This window comes from Photinus pyralis, unplaced genomic scaffold (assembly GCF_008802855.1).
Source record: "Photinus pyralis isolate 1611_PpyrPB1 unplaced genomic scaffold, Ppyr1.3 Ppyr1.4_LG9, whole genome shotgun sequence".
Lineage (NCBI taxonomy): Eukaryota > Metazoa > Arthropoda > Insecta > Coleoptera > Lampyridae > Photinus > Photinus pyralis.
In genome coordinates this window covers 7358124-7383657 of record NW_022170878.1, presented here as the reverse complement: position 1 = coordinate 7383657, position 25534 = coordinate 7358124, and the positions used below count along the sequence as shown (strand labels likewise).

General features: G+C 40.2%; 1 protein-coding gene across 12 annotated transcripts in view; it reads left to right on the top strand.

Annotated features, from left to right (window-relative positions):
- Window positions 1–25534, top strand: part of LOC116180516 (potassium voltage-gated channel protein Shaker) — a 221666-nt gene that overhangs the window by 163434 nt on the left and 32698 nt on the right. The window contains exons 1-2 of one of the 12 annotated variants that reach the window (XM_031500548.1): window positions 1463–1595; window positions 1658–1845. The exons of the other annotated variants lie outside the window; for them this stretch is intronic. Of the exons in view, the coding sequence (XP_031356408.1) occupies window positions 1820–1845 (26 nt within the window). The 5' untranslated portion in view covers window positions 1463–1595; window positions 1658–1819. Of the gene's footprint in view, window positions 1–1462; window positions 1596–1657; window positions 1846–25534 lie in introns of those variants that run through there. 12 annotated transcript variants of the gene reach the window in all.

The window sequence follows — 25534 nt, the reverse complement described above, 5'->3', positions numbered from 1 at the left end:
AGTTTTCCAACCCACACTTCGCGTATTAGGAGCAGAAATACCTCCTCGGAATTTTTTTCCAAAGTTATCGTAAAGCGTCGAAATATTACACCTGGTCGCCTGAAAACTCGTCGCCTACCATGTTCTCCTGATACCCACAAATTTTTCCAACCCCTGTATTAGGAGCAGGAACACTTCTTCGCTCATTACATTCTTCTGACTCCATGCATTAGGAGCAACAGCATCTCCTCCCACATTCTATTTTAATGATACAAGATTGAGAAGAAATTTAATCCAGAAAAGAGCGATGACATATTTATCTTGTATATGGAAACTCCTTGTCTATCATGTTCTCCTGGTAGGTAGAAAATTTTTTTCAACGGTTTACCAATTTGAACTCTGTGTATTAGGAGCGGTCACACCTCCTCGCACATTATTTCCTCCTGATAGAAGATTGGAAACGTATTTTAGTCAGAATAGCGTTAAAATATTTCACTTGAAGATGCGTTTTTGTCAATTATGTTAATATTACAAGAGTTTGCCAACTGCTAGTCCGTGTATTAGGATCAAGAACACCTACTAGCACATTATATTCTTCTGATACAATATTGGTAAATTGTTAATCGAGAAAGGTCTCCTCGTTCATCATGTTTTCCTGGTGTCTAGAAAAAATTTACAAGGGTTTGCCAACAGATCCTCCGTGTATTAAGATCAGGAACATCTCATCGGACATTATATACGCCTGATACACGATTGGGATAGAAAGCGCGATGTATTAGGAGCACATTATATTCTTTTGATTTAAGATTGGGGTCTTTTAAACCTGCCATGGTAGAGCTATCAACGGTTTAACTATACCAGTGAACATCTGCGGCATATGTTTTCTTGATATTAGTAAATTTTCTTCAGGAATTGGATCAGGAGCGCAGAGATCTGTGAAATTTAAACGCTTTCGGAGGTATTATGTTCTCCTGGTACCATTTTTTCCTTATAGTTGTATCAGGATCACATAATAAGTAAACAATGACTGACTTTTCATGATCTCCTGATACTGTAAACTCACGTAATCAGCGTAACGCGGTGTATCAGGATCACAGGGTTTTCGGTGATGTGGGTGCGATTTTTCGATAAAGCACGCAATATATCAATTGTTAATTTTGACTTTGACCCGAAAGCTTTTAAGCCCCACGGCCCCGCCAACGTCGGAAGTGGCTGATGCATTCTAAATTTGGAATTTTATACACTCTCTTTATGTTTCCTCAAATTCCGGAAATTATCAATCAGGCCCCGGGCCGGGCCGGGGCGTGTTCGTCCCTTACGCACCAGATCTCTCCCCCCGTGATTTTTTCTGTTTACCCTAATTACGGACGAGAAGGTGAACGTAACGTGAAGTGCATATCATTGCGTCGCCCCCTACCGGCCGCGTTTCGCCACCGCTCAAAATTGATTTGAAGGATGCAGAGTTTCGCACGCGTCAGTTAAATATTTCCAATTACAAAATCTGGCACGGATATAGTATCCCACTTGGATGTTTAATGTATGATGTATGAAGCTCGCAGATAGCATCGATTTCGGGGCTCTGTCGCTCGCTGTTTAACAGCGATCCCGATAAAATGGTAAATAACGGCGCGTTTAAGCTAATTCCGCCCGGTAAACAAACATGTTTTGTCAAATTTAGGTCCTCCGATACTGACGTCAGCGATTTTCCCTAATTTAAATCCGCGATTGTGGAACGTAGTTTTCCGCCGACCTTAAAATAAATCTCTCTATATGTATGTGCTGCGGCGGACGGTGAGGAACCTAAAGAGGGACAAGGACGTTCGCCCTATGCAAGGACAGGATGCAAATGATATTGGTGGCCGGAGGGTAAGTGGTGTCTTTGTTGTTCTTTTCTCCCGTACAGGTAACGCGACCGACGTATTTTCGAAAACGTATTTATTTAGCAGCTGCGCGAGAATTTATTTCGAAGTTACGTAAAAATACTATTTCGGTGCACTAATCAAAGGTTATCAGAAAAAAATTGTCTACGATTCTCGCCGGTGATCTCACGCGTTCGCATATTTATAAACAAAATATGAGTGCGTGGGGTCCCGCATGTTTTCATTGACAAATTTCGCGATTGATCGCGAATTCTTTTCAAATTAATAAGAAACGGAAATTTAAAAAAATGAGTTTGGCAAAGGCTCTTGAATACTCTTCGCTACCCCTGAATGCCTTCATACGCTCATTATTGCATTTAAATGATTTTAGGCAATTACAAAAGTTCTTCCTTCCTTCTTCCCGTAACAAATTTTGAAAGGCTTCCAGTTGTAAGGGAAGGACACATTTCAGAGGTGAGCAACCCCGAACAATTTTGATTGTAAATGTAAAATTTTACAGCACATACGAATTACTGAGAGTAGAACACGGACACACTATCCCCCCTCCCCGCGGTCTGTCACTCGTGGGTGAAGATTACGTAACTGAAGTCATGGCCAATCTTCTAACAACTTATATTTATTTACATGTAGATATACAACCTGATTGTTTTGCTTGAACGGTTTGCTTTGCTTTTCGCTCATCCACAGAACCAATACTCTGAATCTTTTTCTTCTTTTGTAAATTTTGAAATGCATAATTAGTCATTTTTTAAGTGTAACGTAGGCTTGCACTCTCTCTTTCTCTCTACCGTGCCAAAATTAATTAATTGATCAAAATCTATGTCTAATTTCAAAGAAATAATTAAACAAGTTCAATTAAATCCGCGAAACCGCCAAAAATTATCGCACTTTTGGCATTCCCAACGGGATCTTCTAAGCAATTCATCCGATTTTGACAAATTTTTGAGATAGGGGTTCACTGCCGTTAAGGTAAATAAGATTCCGATGCTTAAAAAAAATTTAAAGGCAATTAAGGATTATTAAGAACTCTCGAGTCGTAAAACGGTGAATGAGTAAGGACTGCTCTTCCGGAAGGGAAAATTCAACTGGCCCTTCTCAAAAACTATCATGAGAATCTTCAAGGCAGATCGTAAATACGATTCTCATTTCTCTTAGAGTACCATAAAAGTGCTATGGGTAATAGGGAAGTAATTTGTGGAGTCCTACATTGCTGATGGCACCCTTCCGGGAGGTATTTCATTTCACCCTGACCCCCTGTACTAAGTTCTTCCCCAAAAACGTTTAGTGTTAGCTCTCTAACGACAATTGCCCCCTCACTCTACGAAGGTCTTATGTTACTTGTAGGGAAATGAAGCTTGAATCGTTATTTCCCGGGGAACATACCATACCCTTCAACCCCTCGGTACTACGTTACACCCCAAAAACACAACCCTTCGCGCTCTCGTGTCCTTTTTGAAGAAAATGAAGATCATCGATCTCTTCTTCCTTAAAAAATAATCAGATCACGGAATCCTTGGAGTTTTGGAAAAGAATATAGCCCGGCGATAGATAGAATATCCCCCAGTTCACTTATAGAGAAATGGACGTTGAATCTGCCTTTCCTGGGGCATTCCATAACCCCAAACTCTCCGGTGCTACGTTCTCGCAAAAAACAAACCCCTACGTGTTCTCATTATTTTTCTTGTAAAAGAAAAACGCTCCAAACGTCAAGAATGGCCGCAAGAGCGCGGAGGGGTTTGTTTTTGGTGGGAACCTATCACGAGGGGAGGGTTCTTCTAAAATAATCACCAGGACATGGAGGTCTCTAAGTTTTGGAGGAGCGAATAGCGCCGGAGAGTCTGGGGGGTAGGAAATATCAATACCCCGCATAGTCCTAAGATTTTATGTGAGTTATAGGTAAATGAATGCTGCATATTTCTTTCCTGGAGAGTATTCTATACTCCCCAGACTCCCTGGTACCCACGCTCCTCGTCGCCATTTTGAATAAAGAGCATCGATTTCTCCATTCTTCTAAAATAATCATCAGAGCACGTAAGACTTTTGGAGAAAAACATAGCACCGGGGGGGGGGGGGGTCTGGGGGTACAGAATCCCCCCCCCCCAATGTACTAAGGGAAGGTCTGGTCTGTATGGTGTATGGAAATGCAGGTTGAATCTTTCTTTCCTTGGAATATTGAAAGCTCGATCTTTCGTTGGGGGGGAGGGGGTTATCGCATACCCCAGACACCCTTCGCGATCTGGTGGCAAAAAAGGACTATGGATATTTTCTCTAACGATAACCTTCGAGAAAGGAGCCTCGGCCTTAGAACCGCGATCCTGTTGGGTATAGATTACCCTTCCGGAAGGGAGAATTTAACTGCCCTTTTCTTAAAAACTATGCTGTACTTGAAGGCAAAACGTAGTACCGGTGATCTGGGGGGGGGGGTATTATACACTCCCCAGCCTATACGAAAAATCAAGTCCCTTTTCGATACGCGTGCCACAAGGGTGGTAGGGATGATATGGAAAGAATTATCGAGTCCGCCTTTGCAGAGGGTCCTTGTGGGGAACGTGCTATACCCCCCAGACCCCGGTACTACCTACTTCCTCAAACACGTTCTACGGTATCACTTTAACAAGAATTTTCGAAAAAAGATCATCCAACTTAGAACATCGGTCCTGTAAAGTGTGGACTACCCTTCTGTAAGGGAAAATTTAACTGCCCTTTTCTTAAAAGTTATCATGAGAATCTTCAAGGCGAAACTTGAAAGTAGAACGTAGTACCGGGAGTGGAAAATATGAAAATTCCCTTTTCGATGCGACTTCCATAAATGTGCTGGGGGTATTATTGAAAGAATTATCGAGCCCTCCTTTGCTGAAGGTGCTGCCGAGGAGTATTATCCATACCTGCCAAGTATGTAATACACCCCAGCTTGTACCAAAATTTGATTCCCTTTTCGCTAAGACTAACATAAGTGTAAAAGGGGCAATAGAGAAATAGAGTATAGAGTATTAAGCGAGAAGAGACCATCGAACTTAGAACCGCGATCCTGTATAGTATGGACTACCATTCAGAAAGGGAGAATGGCCTTTCCCAAAAACTGTCACGAGAATCTTCGAGGATGAATATGAAGGTACAACATAGTATAGGGGGTTGTGAGGTGTGAAATGCCTCCCAGCCTATACGAAAAATCGAATCCTTTTTTCCTCCTTTGCTGAGGATACTGATGAGGGGTATTAAATAACCCCCAAACCCACCAGTACTACGTACCTCCCCATAATCGTTGTGTTAACACTTTGAATCGCGATCCTGTGGGATATGAATTACTCTTCGGGAAGGGAGAATTTAACTACCCTGTCTCAAAAACTCTCATGGGAATTTTTAACACTGAATTTGAAGGTGTAAAGTAGTACCTAAGGCTCAATAAACTTTATTATTATTATTATTATGATTATTATATCTTAGAAAGGCGATCCCGTTGAGTATGAACTACTCTTCAGAAAAAGAAAATTCAACTGTCTTCCTTTTCTAAGGGCACTCTCTAATTTCCGTGAAAAGACCTTAGAACCTCGATCCTGTGGAGTATTAACTGATCTTCAGGAGGGAAAAATTTATCATGAGAACCTTCAAGGCTAGACTTGAATCCATAAAGTAGTACCGGGGGCTCTGTGGAGTATTCTCCCCAGCCTATACAATTCCCTTTTTACTAAGACTGTCATAGGGGTTGTAGTGAAGATCTAGAGATATATCATATAGAGGTAGTAGTGGGGGGGGGGGGTCTGGGAGGTATCGAACACCTCCAGCCTATACAAAAATTAAATTTCCCTTTCGCTAGGACTAAGTACCAAAAGAGTAGGCAATACAAAAAGAATGATCGGGTCCTCCATTGCTGAGGATACCGCTGGGGACGCCCAAGACCCCCCCCCCCCTTCCCCGGTACTACGTACATCCTCAAAAATGTTGAATGTCTCCAACGTGTATTTTTGAGAAATGATCATCCAACTTAGGACCTCGATGATGTGGACTTTGGACTACCCCTTAGGAAGGGAATATTTAACTGGTCATTTTTTAAAAACCATAATAAAAATCTTCAAGACCGAACTTGAACGCAGAACGTAGTACCAGGGGGTCTGGGGGTGCGGACCCCTCAGCTTATACGTAAATTCGATTCCCTCTTCGCTAAGACCACCATAAGAGTGATAGGGGTAATAGAGACAGAATTATTGGGTCCTCTTTGCTGAGGGTACTGTTGGGGGGTATTCTATACTCCCCAGACCCCCCCGTACTACCTACTTCCTCAAACACGTCGAACATTTTCAAGATAAAATCATCGAACTTAAAACTACGATCCCGTTGGGTATGGAAAACTATTCAGGAAGGGAAGACTTTACTGCCCTTTCTTAAAAACTATCATAAACATCTTAGAGGCTGAACTTGAAGGCAGAACGTGGTACCGGTGGGTCTGGGGGGTATGGAATACCCCACATCCTAATCCTATACGAAAAAAACGATTCCTTTTTCACTAAGACCACCATATGTGTGTAAGTTTTCCCCCAAAAACACTGAGTGTTAACACTTTAACGATAAATCTCGAGAAAAGATCATCGACCTTAGAATCGCAATCCTGTGGAGTACCGACTACCCCTCTGGAAGGGAAAATTTAACTGCCCTTTTTTTAAGCACCATCAAAAGAATCTTCAAGGCTAAACTTGAAGGTAGAAAATAGCACCGGGGGGTCTGGGGGTTATGGAATACCCCCTAGCCTATACAGTAGTTCAATTTCCCCTTCGGTGAGACTACCATAAGGGTGCTAGGGGCAAATGAGAAAAAAATATCCAGTCTTCTTTTGCTAAGAGTACTCCTAAGGTACTTTCACCAACAACGTTGAGTGTTTAATTTTTGAGAAAAGGTACTCGAACTTAGAACCGCCACCCTGTGCAATACACCTCTCGAGGAAGGGAAAATTCAACTGCCCTTTCTCAAAAACTACCATGAAAATCTTAGAAACTGTACTTGAAGGCAGAACATAGTACCGTGGGTCTGGGGCCCCAGCCTATACGAAATTCCATGTTCGTTAAGACTACTGCTGGGGTTACATAAAAAGAGTTATCGAGTACTCCTTTGCTGAGAGTACTGCCGGGGGATATTCCATATCCCCAAGACCTCCCGGTACTACGTACTTCATGAAAAACTTTCGAGAAAGGATCGTGTGGAGTATGGTCCACTATTCAGGAAGGGTAAATTGAACTGCATTTTCTTACAAGGCTGACCTTAAAAGAAACACGTAGTACCGGGGGGGGGGGGGCCTGGGAGGTACCGAACACACTCAGCCTATACAATTCAATTCCCTTTTCGCTACGACTAGGTACCATAGCAGTACGCAATACAGAAAGAATTATCGAGTCCTCCATTGCCGAGGATACCCCCCAGACCCCCTGGTAGTACGTACTTCCCCAAAAAGGTCATCGAGTGGTAACACTCTGACGCTAATTTTTGAGAAAAGGTCATCGATCTTAGAATCGCGATCCTGTGGAACATGTACTACTCTCCAGGAAGGGAAAATTTAACTGTCCTTTCTCAAACACTATCATAAGAATCTTCAAGGCTGAACTGGAAAACATAACGTACCAGGAGTTCAGGAGGTAATTGAATACCCCCCCCCCCCCCGAATATTCAGAATATTCAGAAATGCTCATCCAACTTAGGACCTCGATCGAGTGATAAGAGTGATAGGGGTAATAGAGGAAGAATTATCGGGTCCCCCTTTGCTGGAGGTCTCCCCCCCCCCTCCCCAGAACCACCGGCGCTGTATGAGATGATTTTTTACCGGAAACTGCAATGAGAGTGGTTATGCAGACGGTTTTGAGGGGGAATGCAATACCGGGAGTTCGGGGAGGATACCCTCTCTAGCTAGGAGAAAATTCAATGTCCCTTCCTGATGTTTTCCTGATAGACCTTTTGGTAATAATGATTTTAAGCTTTTAGAGCGTTTATGAATTAACAAATGTCGTTTCTCCAAGAGTATTAAATGGATTCCGTAGCTATCTCGTACCGTTAGGTCCTTCAGAAAATTTTAGGATCCCCTAAGGGCTGTAAGGAACTTTTTTTCAACACTACCTCCAACCTTGAAGATTCTTTAAATCCAGGTCTTGGAAAGAGTTTTGGAAGTATTGATCTTTCAGGGCCTTCATCAGTCACTACTGTCTTTTCTCCAAAAGTTCTTTGAGAACTTTTAAAAGCTCGCCTTTTTAGTCATTCTTAAAGGTTTTCCCAGAAATTTTGGATTTTCCATTGGTTCATTTTCAAATGTGATTTTTCACTTTTTATCTCCCCGGTAAAATTTTATGTCTTTTGTGCATTAGAACTGTACTTGGAAAGCATGGTTTTTTTTACCAGTAGAGCGTCAATAAAATCCTTCTTTGACTGGAAAATGCGGACTCTTAATTCCGAACAGTTTCAGGGAATTAATTTCTTTTCCGTTCAGACTTGCGGAATCCAACGCGGACTCGGTCCGAGATAGATAATCTCACCACGGCCGCCTCTTTTTAATATCTCCCCCTAATCCACTTTTATCCACTTTATATTTATTGCTCCCGAAACACAATGAGGGGGTAATAAATAAAATGTGGATTAAATTATCGATTCTCCACTTGTTAGCGCGTCCACCCTCTCTCACTCTCTACGGCTTTGATTTCCCAAGATCGGCCACCTCAAAGCCTCATTAACGTTAATACTCCTCGCGCCATTTAATTTCGCTAAATATCCATCCCCCCGACTACGTTCCGTTGGAAATGCGAAAACGCGTTCCGCCGAGTACACTCGAGATTCTTATCTTTTTTTTAGACCGAATTGAATTTCTAATTCTCCCCTTTTTTTCATCCCTCTCTGGAAGTGTGTAGTTAAGGGCAAGATTGCGTACACGCGCTTGCAGGATTCGTACGCTTTAAAATCTTTAACTTTTTCGAATTTATTGCGCTCCCTTTGAGTCCGTAAAAAGGCGAGGGCGCATCATAATTTTCGTGTTTATTTCATGAAGCTCTGCTTTAGTACGCGATATTATAAGATCATTGCTCCTGGATTATTTCAAATTTACATCAAACTCCTCCGCGTTGTCCTTCCTCATCCCCCTAATCGACACCCTCGTCTTAGTCTTCGCCATCGCACTCAGCTTTTCTTCTTGGCATCTTAGCGTGCACTGGCGCATAATGGCGCACATAAACCATTGTTACCTGTGCATGGGGAGGAAATTTCTCTTTATGCGAACTATCGCCTACTCTTTTGGTATTTCTGATCTAGTTCCTTTATTATGGGAAGACAATTAACAATCGTAGACTTACGTTCTGTTAGCGCACAAGTTTTTTTCTAGCGGCGCATAATAAGGGTATACGGAATTAAAACCTCCAACAGATGTTACCTACATGGCCAACTTAATAAGTGATAGTAGAAGTATGAAGTAGCACTGAGGCGCATATTTTATTATGCGCAGCGCACAATTGCGTCCTCTATTTAAAGGAAGTGTAGGTGTGCAGAGGTTTTAAAGTGTAAACTCGATGGATTTATTGACACAGCGCATAGATGGCGCATAAGAAAGTGGATGCGAAAGATATAAGTTTATCACTCTCTTAGATCGGAGTAAAAATTTTTGATTTTTGACTAAAAATTTCGGAATTCGCGCCCAATTCCTATACAACAATCGACTACTAACAAATTCGTAGCATAACGGCGCATAACATTTGGGCACAAGGCGAGAATCTAATATTATAATTAAGATGCAATTGCTTCATAAATCACTTATGGTACAGTTCAAGCTCTAACGCAGCGTAGAACCGGCGCCTAATTCTTGCATAGCCATCTATAACAGCTGTGTGGCAGATTCAGTCTTACTAAATTATAAAACAAGGCACCCCCCATAGTGATGGGCACAGGGCGCATAATTCGTTTCATTCTTGATTTCGCTCACAGCCGTGAAGTTTTTACCTGAATACAAAAAAATCGCTCTGGGGCATACTTGGCGCATAAGTTACTTGAAGTTGGTATACTCGAGCGAGTCGAAGATCACTATGGTCTTGGGCTGACTCGGCATTGGTATACGAAGCACCCTGTGCTTGTAACCCGAATGTCCACGGTTCCCTCGTAGACTCCTTTCGCCGAAAGCTGCCGAGCGAGTCAAAGGCTCAACCCTCGCTCAATTCTTTTTTGACTCCTAATTCAGAACTTTTCGGAATCCGTAGCCGTTAGGGATGGGCGAATTTCTTTGATCCGGCTCGACCTCCCCGGGAGGTAGGGGGGAGGACGCAAAAAGCATGCGTTTGGCCGTTTTTAGGTATAGTCGCTATTTTAACGCATCTCTCCACCCTCCCCCGCGACGTGGAGGGAAAGTTGAGTTGTCCGAGGACGAGTGAATTGTTCGTTACCTTAGAAATCAATTAGATATTTACCATCTCGAATACACCTGAGGACACGTCATCTGTAATTTTTTTAAATTCCACTTTGGGGAGGGGGGCACGGGAGGGGGGTCGAAAAAAGAAAAGATGCGTTTCGGAAAGGCGAAGGTGGCGAATCGGACACGGGATTTCGCAGTGCTTTCAAAAAGCCGCGTAACGACTTTGCACCCCCCCCCCCCCCGTCGCGTAGAGGAAAAGGTTAAAATAAACACGCGAACGGGGGAACGTATCGAGTTGCGATTTTGTGCGCCGGCCTCGCAGTTCGACTGCGCTTCAGGGTCCTCGGCTCCCCCTCCCCCCTCCCACCAATTGATCTTAAATTGCACCTTTCTCTTACTTTGGCGTTTATTCTGAAACGACGAGGGTTAGAAGCGTGCCGTTTAATACGTCGGATTCCTATGTTGATCGGTCACGTTTCAGGATCGACGGCAATTTGAGTTCGCACCCCCCACCCCCACCCCCCTCCGCCGCGTAAAGGTAAAGTTATGACGCCGTAGCGAGTGAACGAGGTGATGTACCGGGTTGCGGGTTTGTGCGTTGGTCTCGTAGCTTGATTGCGCTTCCGAGCCGTCGGTTCCCCCCTCACACCACCCACCTTGCTTATAGATGCCAATTTTTTATTCGGAAACATCGGGGGATAGCACCGTGCCGTTTTTTACGTTGGATTCCTATATTGCTCGGTCGCGTTCTAGAATCTACGGCAATTTGAACAAATGCGCGAGGCGAGGCGGCGCAGCCGCAGAATTACGGAATGTGTCTTCTTTGTGTGTGCGAGGCCGAGCAATATGTCAGCGGTCTTATATCAGTGTGAGATTGGGCGCCATCTACATTTGCGTTACAAGTAACCCCGCACCCCTCCAATAGCCTATGCGATGCGTAAAACTCAACTTTCTTATTTATGTCGTAAATGATAAAGAATTAGTGTAGAATTAAATCGGAATTGTATGTCATCTTAAAATTTAACACCCTATACACAGAGTTCCCCTAAAAAAACTATCGATATATTATGTATTGGTGCATTTTTGCGCCGAATCAAATTCCTTTGTTTTTCGCATTTTACAAAATTCCAATAACAATCTCACAACGAACAAGCCAAAAAACAACAAGCATAAATTGTGCCCAACTCTTGTGCAGACAAAGCGCATTTTTTTAAACCGAAATAGCTTTTTGTTTTGACATCACCAATGGATATATTTCTTGCAGACGTCTCAATCGCCCTTTGTGAGTACCCTTTTCCGATAATCCGTTCTTGAGGTATAAGGGAATGTACCCGATCACGATAAGAGGTCGAGGAGAAGGGCTATGGTTGGTAGAAATTAATTCTTTTCGTTGAGACTTTTCGAGTACCATGAAGGATAAAACTAGTTCCACCTCCCCCATCCTTCCCCACCCCGTACTTTGATAAGAGGACAAAAAGAAGGGCAGTAGTTGGTAGAAAACGGTTCCTTTCGTTGAGACCTTAAATTAATATTTAACCCCCCCCCCCGGCCGCGTCTCACTGATCTCGAAAAAGAAGAACATGTGTTTACCCCCCCCCCCCCTCATTTTCTAATGTTTAACTTGGCACCACTAAAGGCATGCGTATGCAAAATCTGAGACCAATTGGTTGTCGTATGTAAAAGTTATGCACGTTTTACTTTCAAAATATCAAAATCAAGGAATAATTTGTGGGGGGGGGGGGGGCTTTTAGACACCGAAATTTGATGGCCGTCTGGCACACCTTCAAAGTCTAGGTTACCTACTGTAAGAAATTCCAAGACGCTAGGACCATTCCCCTAGAAGTAGTGCGGAACGGCAGAAGTGGGTCCGGACGGACGGACAAAACGCCAACAATAGCACATTTTTTTAATGCTTAAAAAATGCGCTAAAAAATTGACAAACGGAAAATAATAACAAACGGCTTTTGCTAACAAAACGGCAGTGATAGGTCCGTAAGGGCCCGATCTAGTTATACTTATCTAAATAGTCGGAATGAAATCTCCAAATTCGGGAATCCTTGGAATGTGAGGTCAAGCGACATGCGTTATCGACGGTAAGACAAAGAATTAGATAAAATGAATGCACACAACGCTCACTTCTCGTCTCCTATAGGAAATAAGTAAATCCAGAAACTACAATTTCTTAGTAACGAAGCGCCCAATTTAAAACGCTTGTAGATACCGGGTGCTCAGCAAAGCTGGTCGATTCCACAAATATACGGTGTGGTCTTAACTTCGGGTATGGCGCTTCATCCGCCGAAGATTGTCGATTGAGCCGAACAATCCTCGATCAACATGGATCATTTTTTTGAAAAAAAAAACTTCCTTCATTACGGTAACAGTCAATTTTTTAATTACTTAGGGGCTGGAAATTAATCCTATGCCCATAATTTCGGATTCTTGATCGCAAACTTAGGGTGCAAATTTGCGTGACATGGACGCATAATATAATGCCATGGGCAACCAAGGGGGCGGTAATCAGTCAATTTTTTTGTCATTCAACCATTTTGCACCTGATTACCGTAATAGAAAAATCTTTGAGGCGTTGACGTCGAAGTATGCGCCCATGTGACGCACATTATTTCAAAAACTCTATTAATTTGCCTTTTCACGCTCGTAGAGTAAAATGCGGCCCCCACTTTGCGCTTTCAGGATCGATTTTGCGCCTAAAACACTTAAAATGACACTGTGCCCATTACGATGAGGTACCGTGGCTTAAAATTTAGTAAGTCCTTCATGACAGTAATCAGTAAATTTTTTTGACAAAATTAATGCTAGGCGCATAATTTCGGGTATTTTTTATCGCTCAGGAGCACTAAATTAATCCTAAGAGCGCAAAATGGTGGCAGATTGAGTAAATTAAGTTTATTATTAATTTGTGCGCGTGTGAAATGGCAGATTGGTAGAATTTTTGAAATAGTTTGCGCCATATGAGCGCATAATTTAATGCTTGGAGTGACCTGAGGGCAACTGTAGACGCCCACGTACAAAATATTTCTCCATTGCGGTTTTCAACGAATTTTGTATCACTTCTTGGCACAAAATTAGTTCGTAAAGCGCAAAATTGCGGTCCCACGAAGGAAATTAATTTGCTCTAAGAGATGGGCGCATAATTTAATGGTAGTAGCAACTCCAGGACGGGAAAAAAATGTATGTCCATTAAGTACTAAAGTCAGTCAACCTTTAGGGGTACAAAATAAATCCTAGAAGCGCAAAATTTGGGCGCCATTAAAGAAATTGGTTTCAACATTAATTTAAGCGTGTGAATAGACAGCTGATTAATTTTTTTTAATAAATTGCGTCAAATTCTTCTTTTCTGGAAGGTAATCTTGTTTTCCCTGGAAACATCGAACTGCCTCTATTGCGGTAATCAGCCATTTTTTTCTCTTTTTTACCGAATAGAGCCCAAAATGGAGCGTCATTGAAGAAATAATTTTCCTCGGGCGCATAATATCATAAATTTTTGTTGCAGTAATTATCGCACAAAAAAATAATTGCTTTTTGCGTTATTCTATGGCTGTACAGTCTGATTCAAAATTCGAAAAATTTCAGCACCTCATAATTTTTTCCTTGCCCGAGGAATCGGATTAGTGACGAAGTACAGCATTCGGGTCAGTGCAATTTCTACTGAGGTGCACAATGTTTCCGAATTGGTGACAAAGACGCGACAATTTGGCGCAAGCATTCAAAAATGAATGTTCAAGCAGATTTGGCGGCTAATCTTTGCATGTGAAAGTGTCAAACACTGAATTTGGATTTACTTTCCATCAGCGGTACAATTTATTTTATGCGCACAATCGGGCAAGAAAGTTTATGTAGGAGAAAGTGCAAAATGGTCTAAAGGCGGGACACAAAGAATGCTGGGTGCAAAATTAAATCTCGGAGGACATATAATAGTAAAGTATGTGCATTTAGGCAATAAAAAAACCGTTATGAAAAAGTTGCATTACTTGCGCTGTAATGGTAATCAAGCGCCCAATTAGCGCTTAATTGGAAAAGAAAGGCGCAGATAGGCTAGCGCATTACAATCAATGCGACATCTACAGGAACTTTTTCCTTCCTCAATGGAATTGGGGGGGGGGGGGGGTAGTGAATGGACTTCATTGTAAATGCCATAGATCGGCATGGAATTAATAAATTTGTTCACTACGATTAAAGCCGACTGGTATTTGCACCCCTCCTTCTTCTCAAAACGCACCACCGTAAATCAGTTTACATATTGGCATACCACGACCGCGTTTTGCATGAATTTACATTCATTGACATCTATGAATGAAGTATTAACGATCGGGAAAGCATGTTGTGTAATAGTGACACACACAAAAATATTAGAAATAGTTCATTGATGCGAGCAGAGGTGGCGCCAGTGCGCATGGCGCTCGGCCTAGGCCTACAAAAGGAAGCGAGAAAACTTTCTAGTACTTCAAATAGTTTCCGGTTTCTTTTTTCAATTATGCCGCAATGAAAAATCGTGACCTTGAAGTTATTTATATCCAGCGACGACACGTAAACTTTTTCGCGCTTGAAATAGACACCGCACTAACGGCAATTTTGGAGCCAAACCGGCGGCAATAAATTAAAGAAAGTGAAATGAGTTTAACCTCAATACACGCCGTCGTTTACAGATCAACCTTTAAGGGTCGTGCTAACGTACCCTAAACTCAAATCAAGGCTTTATCGATTCAGTTTTCTATATACCTACTTAAATGTAATTTTACTACCTGTTGCTGGAACTTTTGTTAGAACCCTCGACATTTATATTATTACGGAAAAAAATGTATCAAAGGCCGTCTGGGCGTAATCGATTGGCGAGGTTCATAAACCTCAAAGTGACACTTTTCCATTAATTTGTTGAATTGCGCTTCGTACTTAGACGATTGACAAATAAAATCCTCAAGTTGATTAATGGTTTAATCCATCGACAACAAATGGGCTGTCAAAGTAAATTGAACACCTCGTACGTGAACACAATAGACCATTTCATCTAATGTGAGAGCGCCACTCGATCAGGAGTAGCAACAGTGGTGTGAGGGGTAGAAACTGCAATAAAATATTGAAGTAGCCCAAAAATTAGCATCCGAATTTGTGCTAAGGTGTGCTATCTGCATTGTTGACAATTTTGTTATTTGTACGACTGCCTTTTTGTCGCCGTGGTGAACTTTTAAAGAATCCTCATCTGAACATTATGTCCTCATGAAATTTTTCAAAATTTTGATTCATGTTTCCAAAAAAATTACACTAGTTTCTGCTAAGAGCTGTTTCCATTCACCAACAATGTTTCTTGGAGCTCAGACAATTTTGGGCCTTTGCTTGAAATACGCGTCTGCAAGAATTTTTTACCGCCTTCATATGATTCGCATTTCTAAAGGAAATGTTTCGTGCTAACATTTGGGGCACAGAGGGGACTTTTAACTTCAAATGTAGGTTTTTTTTAAATTATGAACCTGCAACAATTTTTTACGGCTTTTATATGGTTCATATTTGCAAACTAAGGGTTTTATGTTAAAATTTGGAGTTCAGATAGACCTTCAACTACATATTTGGGCTTTTGCTTGAAATACGGGCCTGTAATAATTTTATACGGTCTTCACCCGGTTCATACTTGCAATCGAAAAGTTTCATGCTGGAATTTAGAGCTCGGTATGGACTTTCAACTTTAAACTTTGTTTGAAATACGGGCCTACAACAATTTTTTGCGATTTTCATGTGGTTCATATCTGCAAACGAAACGCTTCATGTTGAAATTTGGCGCTCAGAGTGAAATTTCAACTTCAAATTTGGGTTTTTGTTTGAAATACGGTCCTGCAACAATGTTTTATAGCCTTGACATGGTTCATATTTGCAAACTAAAAATAACATGTTAACATTTGGAGTTCCGAATGGACTTTCAACTTCAAATTTAGGCTTTTGTTTGAAATACGGTCCTGTAACAATTTTTTGCGCCTTTCATGTGGTTCATATCTGCAAACGAAACGTTTTATGTTGAAATTTGACCCTCAGAGGGAAATTTCAAATTCAAATTTGGGTTTTTGTTTGGAATACGGTCCTGCAACAATGTTTTATAGCTTTGATATGGTTCATATTTGCAAAATAAAAATGTCATGTTGAAATTTGGAGTTCAGGGACCATCAACTTCAAATTTAGGCTTATGTTTGAAATACGGTCCTGTAACAATTTTTTGCGCTTTTCATGTGGTTCATTTCTGCAAATGAAACGCTTCATGTTGAAATTTGGCACTCAGAGTGAAATTTCACCTTCAAATTTGGGTTTTTGTTTGAAATACGGTCCTGCAACAATGTTTTATATCTTTGATATGGTTCATATTTGCAAACTAAAAATGTCATGTTGAAATTTGGAGTTTAGGGACCATCAACTTCAAATTTAGGCTTATGTTTGAAATACGGTCCTGTAACAAATTTTTTGCGCTTTTCATGTGGTTCATTTCTGCAAATGAAACGCTTCATGTTGAAATTTGGCACTCAGAGTGAAATTTCACCTTCAAATTTGGGTTTTTGTTTGAAATACGGTCCTGCAACAATGTTTTATGGCTTTGATATTGTTATATCTGCAAACTAAAAATGTCATGTTGAAATTTAGAGTTCAGAATGGACTTTCAACTTCAAATTTTGGGCTTTTTTTGAAATACGGGCCTGCATCAAATTTTTGAGGCTTTCATGTGGTTCATATCTGCAAACGAAACGTTTCATGTTGAAATTTAGCTCTCACAGTGAAATTTCAACTTCAAATGTGAGTTTTTTGTTGGAATACGGTCCTGCAACAATGTTTTATGGCCTTGATATGGTTCATATCTGCAAACTAAAAATTTCATGTCAAAATTTGGAGTTCAGAATGGACTTTCAACTTCAAATTAGGACTTTTGTTTGAAATACGGGCCTGCAACAATTTGTTGCGGTTTTCATGTGGTTCATATCTGCAAACGAAACGTTTCATGTTGAAATTTGTCGCTCAGAGTGAAATTTCAACTTCAAATTTGGGTTTTGTTTTGAAATACGGTCCCTGCAACAATGTTTATGGCTTTGATATTGTTTATATCTGCAAACTAAAAATGTCATGTTGAAATTTAGAGTTCAGAATGGACTTTCAACTTCAAATTTGGGCTTTTGTTTGAAATACGGGCCTGCATCAAATTTTTGAGGCTTTCATGTGGTTCATATCTGCAAACGAAACGTTTCATGTTGAAATTTAGCTCTCACAGTGAAATTTCAACTTCAAATGTGAGTTTTTGTTTGGAATACGGTCCTGCAACAATGTTTTATGGCCTTGATATGGTTCATATCTGCAAACTAAAAATTTCATGTCAAAATTTGGAGTTCAGAATGGACTTTCAACTTCAAATTAGGACTTTTGTTTGAAATACGGGCCTGCAACAATTTGTTGCGGTTTTCATGTGGTTCATATCTGCAAACGAAACGTTTCATGTTGAAATTTGTCGCTCAGAGTGAAATTTCAACTTCTAATTTGGGTTTTTGTTTGAAATACGGTCCTGCAACAATGTTTATGGCCTTGATATGGTTCATATCTGCAAACTAAAAATGTCATGTTGAAATTTGGAGTTCCGAATAGACTTACAACTTCAAATTTCGGTTTTTGTTTGAAATACGGTCTTGCAACAATTGTTTATGGCCTTGATATGGTTCATATCTGCAAACTAAAAATGTCATGTTGAAATTTGGAGTTCAGAATGGACTTTCAACTTCAAATTTGGGTTTTTGTTTGAAATACGGTCCTGCAACAATGTTTTATGGCCTTGATATTGTTCATATCTGCAAACTAAAAATGTCATGTTGAAATTTGGAGTTCACAATGGACTTTCAACTTCAAATTTAGGCTTTTGTTGGGCCTGTATAAATATTTTGCGCCTTTTATGAGTTTCACATCTCCAAACGAAACGCTTCATGTTGAAATTTGCCGCTCATTGTGAAATTTCAACTTCATATTTGGGTTTTTGTTTGAAATACGTTCCTGCAACAATTTTTTATGGCTTTGACGCGGTTTATATTTGCAAACTAATAATGTCATGTTGGAATTTGGAGTTCAGAATGTACTTTCAACTTCAAATTTGGGTTTTTGTTTGAAATACGGTCCTGCAACAATGTTTTATGGCTTTGATATTGTTCATAGCTGCAAACTAAAAATGTCATTGTGAAATTTGGAGTTCAGAATGGACTTTCAAATTCAAATTTAGGCTTTTGTTGGAAATACGGGCCTGCAACAATTTTTTGTGACTTTCATGTGGTTCATATCTGCAAACGAAACGTTTCATGTTGAAATTTGGCACTCAGAGTGAAATTGCAACTGCAAATGTGGGTTTTTGTTTGGAATACGGTCCTGCAACAATGTTTTATGGCCTTGATATGGTTCATATCTGCAAACTAAAAATTTCATGTTGAAATTTGGGGCACAGGATGAACTTTCAACTTCAAAGTTGGGCTTTTGTTTGAAATACGTGCCTGTATCAATTTTTTGCGGCTTTCATGTGGTTCATATCTGCAAACGAAACGTTTCGGTTTCAAATATGGACCTCAAAGTGGACTTTCAACTTCAAAGTTGGGCTTTTGTTTAAAATACGGACCTGCAACAATTTTTTTATGGCCTTGATATGTTTCATATCTGCAAACTAAAAATTTCATGTTGAAATTTGGGGCACAGGATGAACTTTCAACTTCAAAGTTGGGCTTTTGTTTGAAATACGGTCCTGCAACATTTTTTTTCGGCCTTCATGGTTCACATAGGCAAACGAAACGTTTCATGTTGAAATTTGAAGTTCAGAATGGACTTCCAACTTCAAATTTTGACTTTTTTTGAAATGCAGACCTGCAAAAAATTTTGCGGCCTTCTTGTGGTTCATATCTGGAAGGGAAACGATTCAGGTTGAAATATGGACCTCAAAATGGACTTTCAATTTCAAATTTGGGCTTTTCTTTGAAATGCGAGCCTGTAACAACTTTTTATGGTTTTGATATGGTTCATACCTGTAAACTAAAGATTTCATGTTGAAAATTGGAATTCAGAATGAACTGTCAACTTCAAATTTGAGCTTTTGTGAAATACGGGCCTGAAACAATTTTTTGCGGCCTTTATATCATTCACATTTGTAAACAAAACGAAAAATTGGAAGCTTAGAATTAACTTTCTGCTTCAAATTTGGGCGTTTGTTTGAAATACGTGCCTGTGACCTTTGATTAATGCTCCTACAATATGCAGCCGCATGCTCAATTTTTTGAACAAAAATTGGAACCTAGGCCCGGTACAAAGTAATTACTGTATCTCCAATTGCCCACCTTTCAATAAAAAAGAAAACTGTGAAATCAATTTTCGACATTGTAAATCTCGTGAAAGGCCCATCGAAGCTTCTTTTGCCCCTAGGCCCCCCGGTGATGTGTACTGCCCCCAATACCCCCCAAAAAAAATCAGAATTGCAATGGTTACCTGGTGATGGATGCTGCTCCTAAATAATTTGCAATCAGTTTTCCTCATCGTCACGAGAACGTGGAAGAGGGAAGGGCCAACAAAGCTCCTTTTGCTTAGGGAGTATTCCTTACCCCCCAGATCCCCCGGTGATGTACACTCCCCTCAAGATATTCATAGTCCTCAGTACGTGTGATCATTTTGTCGTGGGGGAGTGTTGTGTGGAATGCTCCTCGCGAAAAGGAGCTTCAATGGCTCTCCCCGGTTCTAAATGTTTTGCAACGAGAACGTACCACCAGGGGGAGGAGGGTTATGGAAAACCCGCAGGAGGAAACAGGACTGCGATGGTTGCCCGGTGATGCATCCTCCTCCCAAGTCATTTACAATCGGCTTTAGTTATTAATCGTTCTCGAAGGGGACCCATCGAAGCTTTTTTTTTATAGGGGGAGGGGACACAATTTCGATATAGGCGTACGGGTCCTTTTTGGCACTTGTTTATTCCCTCTATAGTCGCTTAAAAAGGACCGCCGAAAGTTTGAGGAATCTCCGTTAATCCATGTCTCTCCCTTCTAAAATTAGAACTCAAAATAAAATTCGCCTTCGCTTTAATAGGGGTAAATTCGATTTTTTTCGTCTTTAGATCCTCGCATCTCTTCCTTTCACCCTCGATCATGAATTTTTAATTCTTCTCTTTGCGTATACGTTGTTTGTACGGGTTGTTTTTTTTTAGAAAGTTATACAATATTCATCATACCACGTTCGTTTTCACCCCCTTTTTTACCTTTAAGTGAAAATCAGTTGCCGATAATCGCCCGTCCTCTTTATCTCGGGCGTCCCGTGGCGTCGAATTGGGACGTTGTGGCGTTCGCGTCGCTATGTCGGGGCCGTGTGTGTATTGGGGGTTAAGTAAATTTTGATGTTAAGTGTGTAATTAGTGGCACATCTTTTTAATTTTAATTATTACATGTATAGGGAAGGTTCGATAATTTCCGGCGATTTTCGGTCGCGTCCGCAACCCCTTTGTTACCTCATGCTGTCACGGCATAGTGTATCGCCACCCCCTTCGATATATCAACCCCGATCGCGCTCAACCCTTTACCTGCTGCAAGTTGGCAAAGTTCGCGAAACTTTTTCGTACCCGCCGACCGCGTATCGCAATGCATGTGATACCGGGTGCATTCGGAAGTGTTTCGTACGTAGAGAGTGCGGCATTTATTCGTGTCGCGACCGAATCGATTGTGTGCTCGAAATAGTTGCTAAGAAGTAAATTATCGATTCCGGTAATTGTATCTATTAGTTAGTAGCTGTGGTGCATCCAGTTCGAAATTCATTTTAAATAAAATTCGAATTAATATTTTTTACCCCCTCAACTTAATGGCAGTTAGACACGAAAAACGCTACAAAAATTCCCGATGCTATTAATACGACATTTGTATCGACTACTCCACACCTATAAATAATTTACTACACCGTTAATATTTATTAGATCTGCATTGGTCGATTTTTGCGCCAGTTTTTTTTTTCAAAGGGAAGACGCTCCGAATTTGCATACGCATAAGGGCGGAAAATGGCATAAGCCTTCAGTTGAGCGATCCTCAAAGTGGAGGCTCTCACCCTTCAGCGCGCTCGTGTCGTCTATTTTTAAAACAATTCAAGACTTTCCCCCATCACCGGCTTAGGTGTAATAATTAACTTGTTGCCGCACACGTATGCTCGAAATTTAAACCCCCCCCGCCCGCTCCCCTCGGTAATTTCTCTTCGATTTCATAAATACGTCCCGAAACACGAAAAGAAATTTTGTTTTCAATAAATTAATCGGGAGGTAATTATTTCGCCCCGGAAAATGAGGATTTTGACCCTCCCCCCCCCACGCCTCACCACTCGCCCTCTTTTCGAATTAAAGCTGGAATGTTTTTCATAGCGTTCGCCTCACGCCAATTTACAAATTTAATTTCTGAGCTCAAATTGAGCGCAACTGGCACGGAGGTACTTGCTTTGAGACATCAATTAATGGCACTTGCAACAAGGGCGATCGATAATTTAATTTCTGAACAACGTTTTCAATTAAACGATTTTTAATTGGGAATGCGTTTTGCTTGTTTGCGAAACATACAACCTGAGTTTTAAGGGCGCCGAAGTTTTTTTTGTTCAATTTTTTTTGCAAAACTGCCAATTAACACGTTTTTAAAGCGCAAAAAGTGGGGAAAAAACTAGTAGGTTCATTACAGCGTGTACAAATCGTAGCGTAGACGGTTCGACGGGCAGACGTGATGGAATGTTGCTTTGTACCTTGAACTAAGTGGATCGGGATAATAAATACGGTATGAAACTCGACACGTCAACGATTGATAGAGGATTTCAATATTTTCAATTTTGGGTCAGTTTTTAAGTTTGCTATCAAGAAATAAAGCTCTGAACTCCATATCATCAAACTTAACCAACTAATTTAAGGTTTAAGTCAATACCTGTCGCTCAAATTCATTTACCTGAGCGTTTGATGCTTAGATTGAACATTTCAAATTTGGGTTCATTTTCAATACGTTTTAAGTCACTTTTTCTACTTTGTGATCAAGAACCCCAGCTTTGGCCTCAATATCTTCAATCTGGAGCTACTAATTTAAGGTTCAGTTCAATATCTGTTCATTTGCAGCCTGAGCGTTTGATGCTTAAATTGAACATTTCAAATTTGGGGTCAATTCAAATACGTTTTGAGTCACTTTTAAGTTTGCCGTCACGAATTGACGTTCCGAACTCAATATCTTCAATCTTGAACCATCAATTTAAGGATTAGTTCAATATCTGTCACACAAGTTAATTTGAAGTTTGAGCGTTTGATGTTTAAATTGAAACATTCAAATTTGGGTTCACATTAAATACGTTTTGGGTCACTGTCATCCTTGGGGTCTCGAATTCAATCTCTGAACTCATTATCTTCAATCTGGAGGTATTAATTTAAGGACTAGTTCAATATCCGTCGCACAAGTTCATTTGAAGCATGAACGCTTGATACTTAAATTGAAGCATTCAAATTTGGGTTCATTTCAAATACGTTTTGGGTCACTTTTAGGTTTACGGTATCGAAAGCAAGTTCTGAACTAATATCTTGAATCTTGAACTACTGATTTAAAGTTTAGTTCAATGTCTATAGCACAAGTTCATTTGAAGCCTGAGCGTTTGATACTTAAATTGAAAATTCCAATTTTGAGTTGATTTTAAATGCGTTTTGGGTCACTTCGATGTTTGTGGTCACAAATTCAACCTCCGAACTCAATATCTTCAATCTTGAGCTATTATTTTAAGGTTTAGGTCAACATCTGTCGCACAAGTACATTTGAAGCCTAAGCGTTTGATGCTTAAATTGAACATTTCAATTTTGGTTGCATTTTAAATGCGTTTTGGGACCCTTTCAAGATTGTGGTCACGAATTCAACCTCCGAACTCAACATCTTCAATCTCGAACTATTATTTTAAGGTTAAGTTCAATATCCGTCGCACAAGTTCATTTGAAGCCTGAACGCTTGATGCTTAAATTGAACATTTCAAATTTGGGTTCATTTCGAATATGTTTTGGGCCACTTTCAGGATTGTGGTCACGTTCAAGCTCCGAATTCAATATCTTCAATTTTGAACCATCAATTTAAGGATTAGTTCAATATCTGTCACAAAAGTTAATTTGAAGCCTGAGCGTTTGATGACTAAATTAGAACATTCAACTTTGGGTTCACTTAAAATACGTTTTGGGTCACTTTCATCCTTGGGGTCACGAATTCAAGCTCTGAACTCATTATCTTCAATCTGCAGGTATTAATTTAAGGACTAGTTCAATATCCGTCGCACAAGTTCATTTGAAGCATGAACGCTTGATGCTTAAATTGAAGCATTCAAATTTGGGCTCATTTCAAATACGTTTTGGGTCACTTTTAGGTTTACGGTATAGAAATCAAGTTCTGAACTATCTTGAATCTTGAACTACTGATTTAAAGTTTAGTTCAATGTCTATAGCACAAGCTCATTTGAAGCCTGAGTGTTTGATGCTTAAATTGAACATTTCAATTTTGGATGCATTTTAAAATACGTTTTGGGTCACTTTCATCCTTGGGGTCACGAATTCAAGCTCTGAACTCATTATCTTCAATCTTGAGGTAATAATTTAAGGTTTAGTTCAATATCCGTCGCACAAGTTCATTTGACGCTTGAGCGTTTGACGCTTAAATTGAACATTTTAAATTTGGGTTCATTTCGAATATGTTTTGGGTCACTTTCAAGATTGTGGTCACGAATTCAAACTCCGAACTCAATATCTTCAATTTTGAACCATCAATTTAAGGATTAGTTCAATATCTGTCACACAAGTTAATTTGAAGCCTGAGCGTTTGAAGCTTAAATTGAACATTTCAATTTTGGATCCATTTTAAATACGTTTTGGGTCACTTTCATCCTTGGAGTCACGAATTCAAGCTCTGAACTCATTATCTTCAATCTTAAGGTATTAATTTAAGGATTAGTTCAATATCTGTCGGACAAGTTAATTTGAAGCATGAACGCTTGATGCTTAAATTGAAGCATTCAAATTTGGGTTCATTTCAAATACGTTTTGGGTCACTTTTAGGTTTACGGTTTCGAAATCAAGTTCTGAACTAATATCTTGAATCTTGAAACATAAGATGTTTGAGTCATTTTGACCGCGTTATTTATCACTTTTACATTGAAATTTCTAGATCAAGATCGCATTTCAATATTTCTCTCTCTGGTCATTCCTTGTATGTTTGACGCAAGTGATTGTAGCTTGACACTTCAATCCGCAGCATCAATTTTTTGGGTCAGTTTGGCTGCGTTACGCATCACTTTTAACATTGAAATCTCCAGGCCGCAATCGATTATCCTGCAAATCTGACGTGAGAGGTTGTAGGGTGAGCTTTGACGTTTCAAACTACAATAGGGTTTTTGGGTCATTTTGACAGCAGTATGTATCACTTTTAGCATTGAAATTTTTAGATCAATACTGCAATCCAATATCTTTCGCTCGGTTTATCCTCTGGAAGTCTGACGCGAGAGTCTGTATCCAGAGCCTTGACGCTTAAATCCACAGCATAAAATTTTTGGGTCACTTTGACTGAATTATGTATGACTTTTAGCAATGCAGGCTCAAGATCAAGACCTTAAACCAATATCTCTCGCTTCCTTGCATGTTAGACGCGAGTGATTGTATATTGATCTTTGACGCTCTCAATTGGGCCATCTATGCAAGTCTGACGCCAGGGGCTTGTGACGCTTCAATCCACAATGGAAAGATTTTGGGTCAGTTCACATACATTTTATGTTCAATTTTAGAGATCAAGCATGTAATCCAATATTTCTCGTCCGGATTATTCCTTGTGCTTTGGTGTTTCAAATCACAGCGTCACGATTTTAGATCATTCCAAACGCAATTTGTGTCAGTTTTAACCTGGAAACCTCTCACAATTTTATCTTTCGCGTATGCCAATCTCTTAAAGTCTGAGGCGAGAGGTTGGATTTAAAGCTAGGGCATCAATGTACAGCGTTTGGGTAATTTCGAATGCATGTTGCATCGCTTAGGTCTTAAATAACGAAAGTAAGCTCACCATCCTATATCTTTAGCTCGCATCATTTCTTACGGGTCTGCCTGTATATGACCCTTTGACGCTTGTCATTTCTAATACGGTGTGCTTGTAATACTCGCAGTCCACTACATATTCGTTGTGAGTCTAACGCCCATTTTCCATTATCAATAAGGTTTCGCGCAACAGACTATGAAGGTCTGGTACTAATTGCACGAGTAAGCGAAGAGCAAATTTACGTTGAGTGGCTAATTATAAAATGTCAA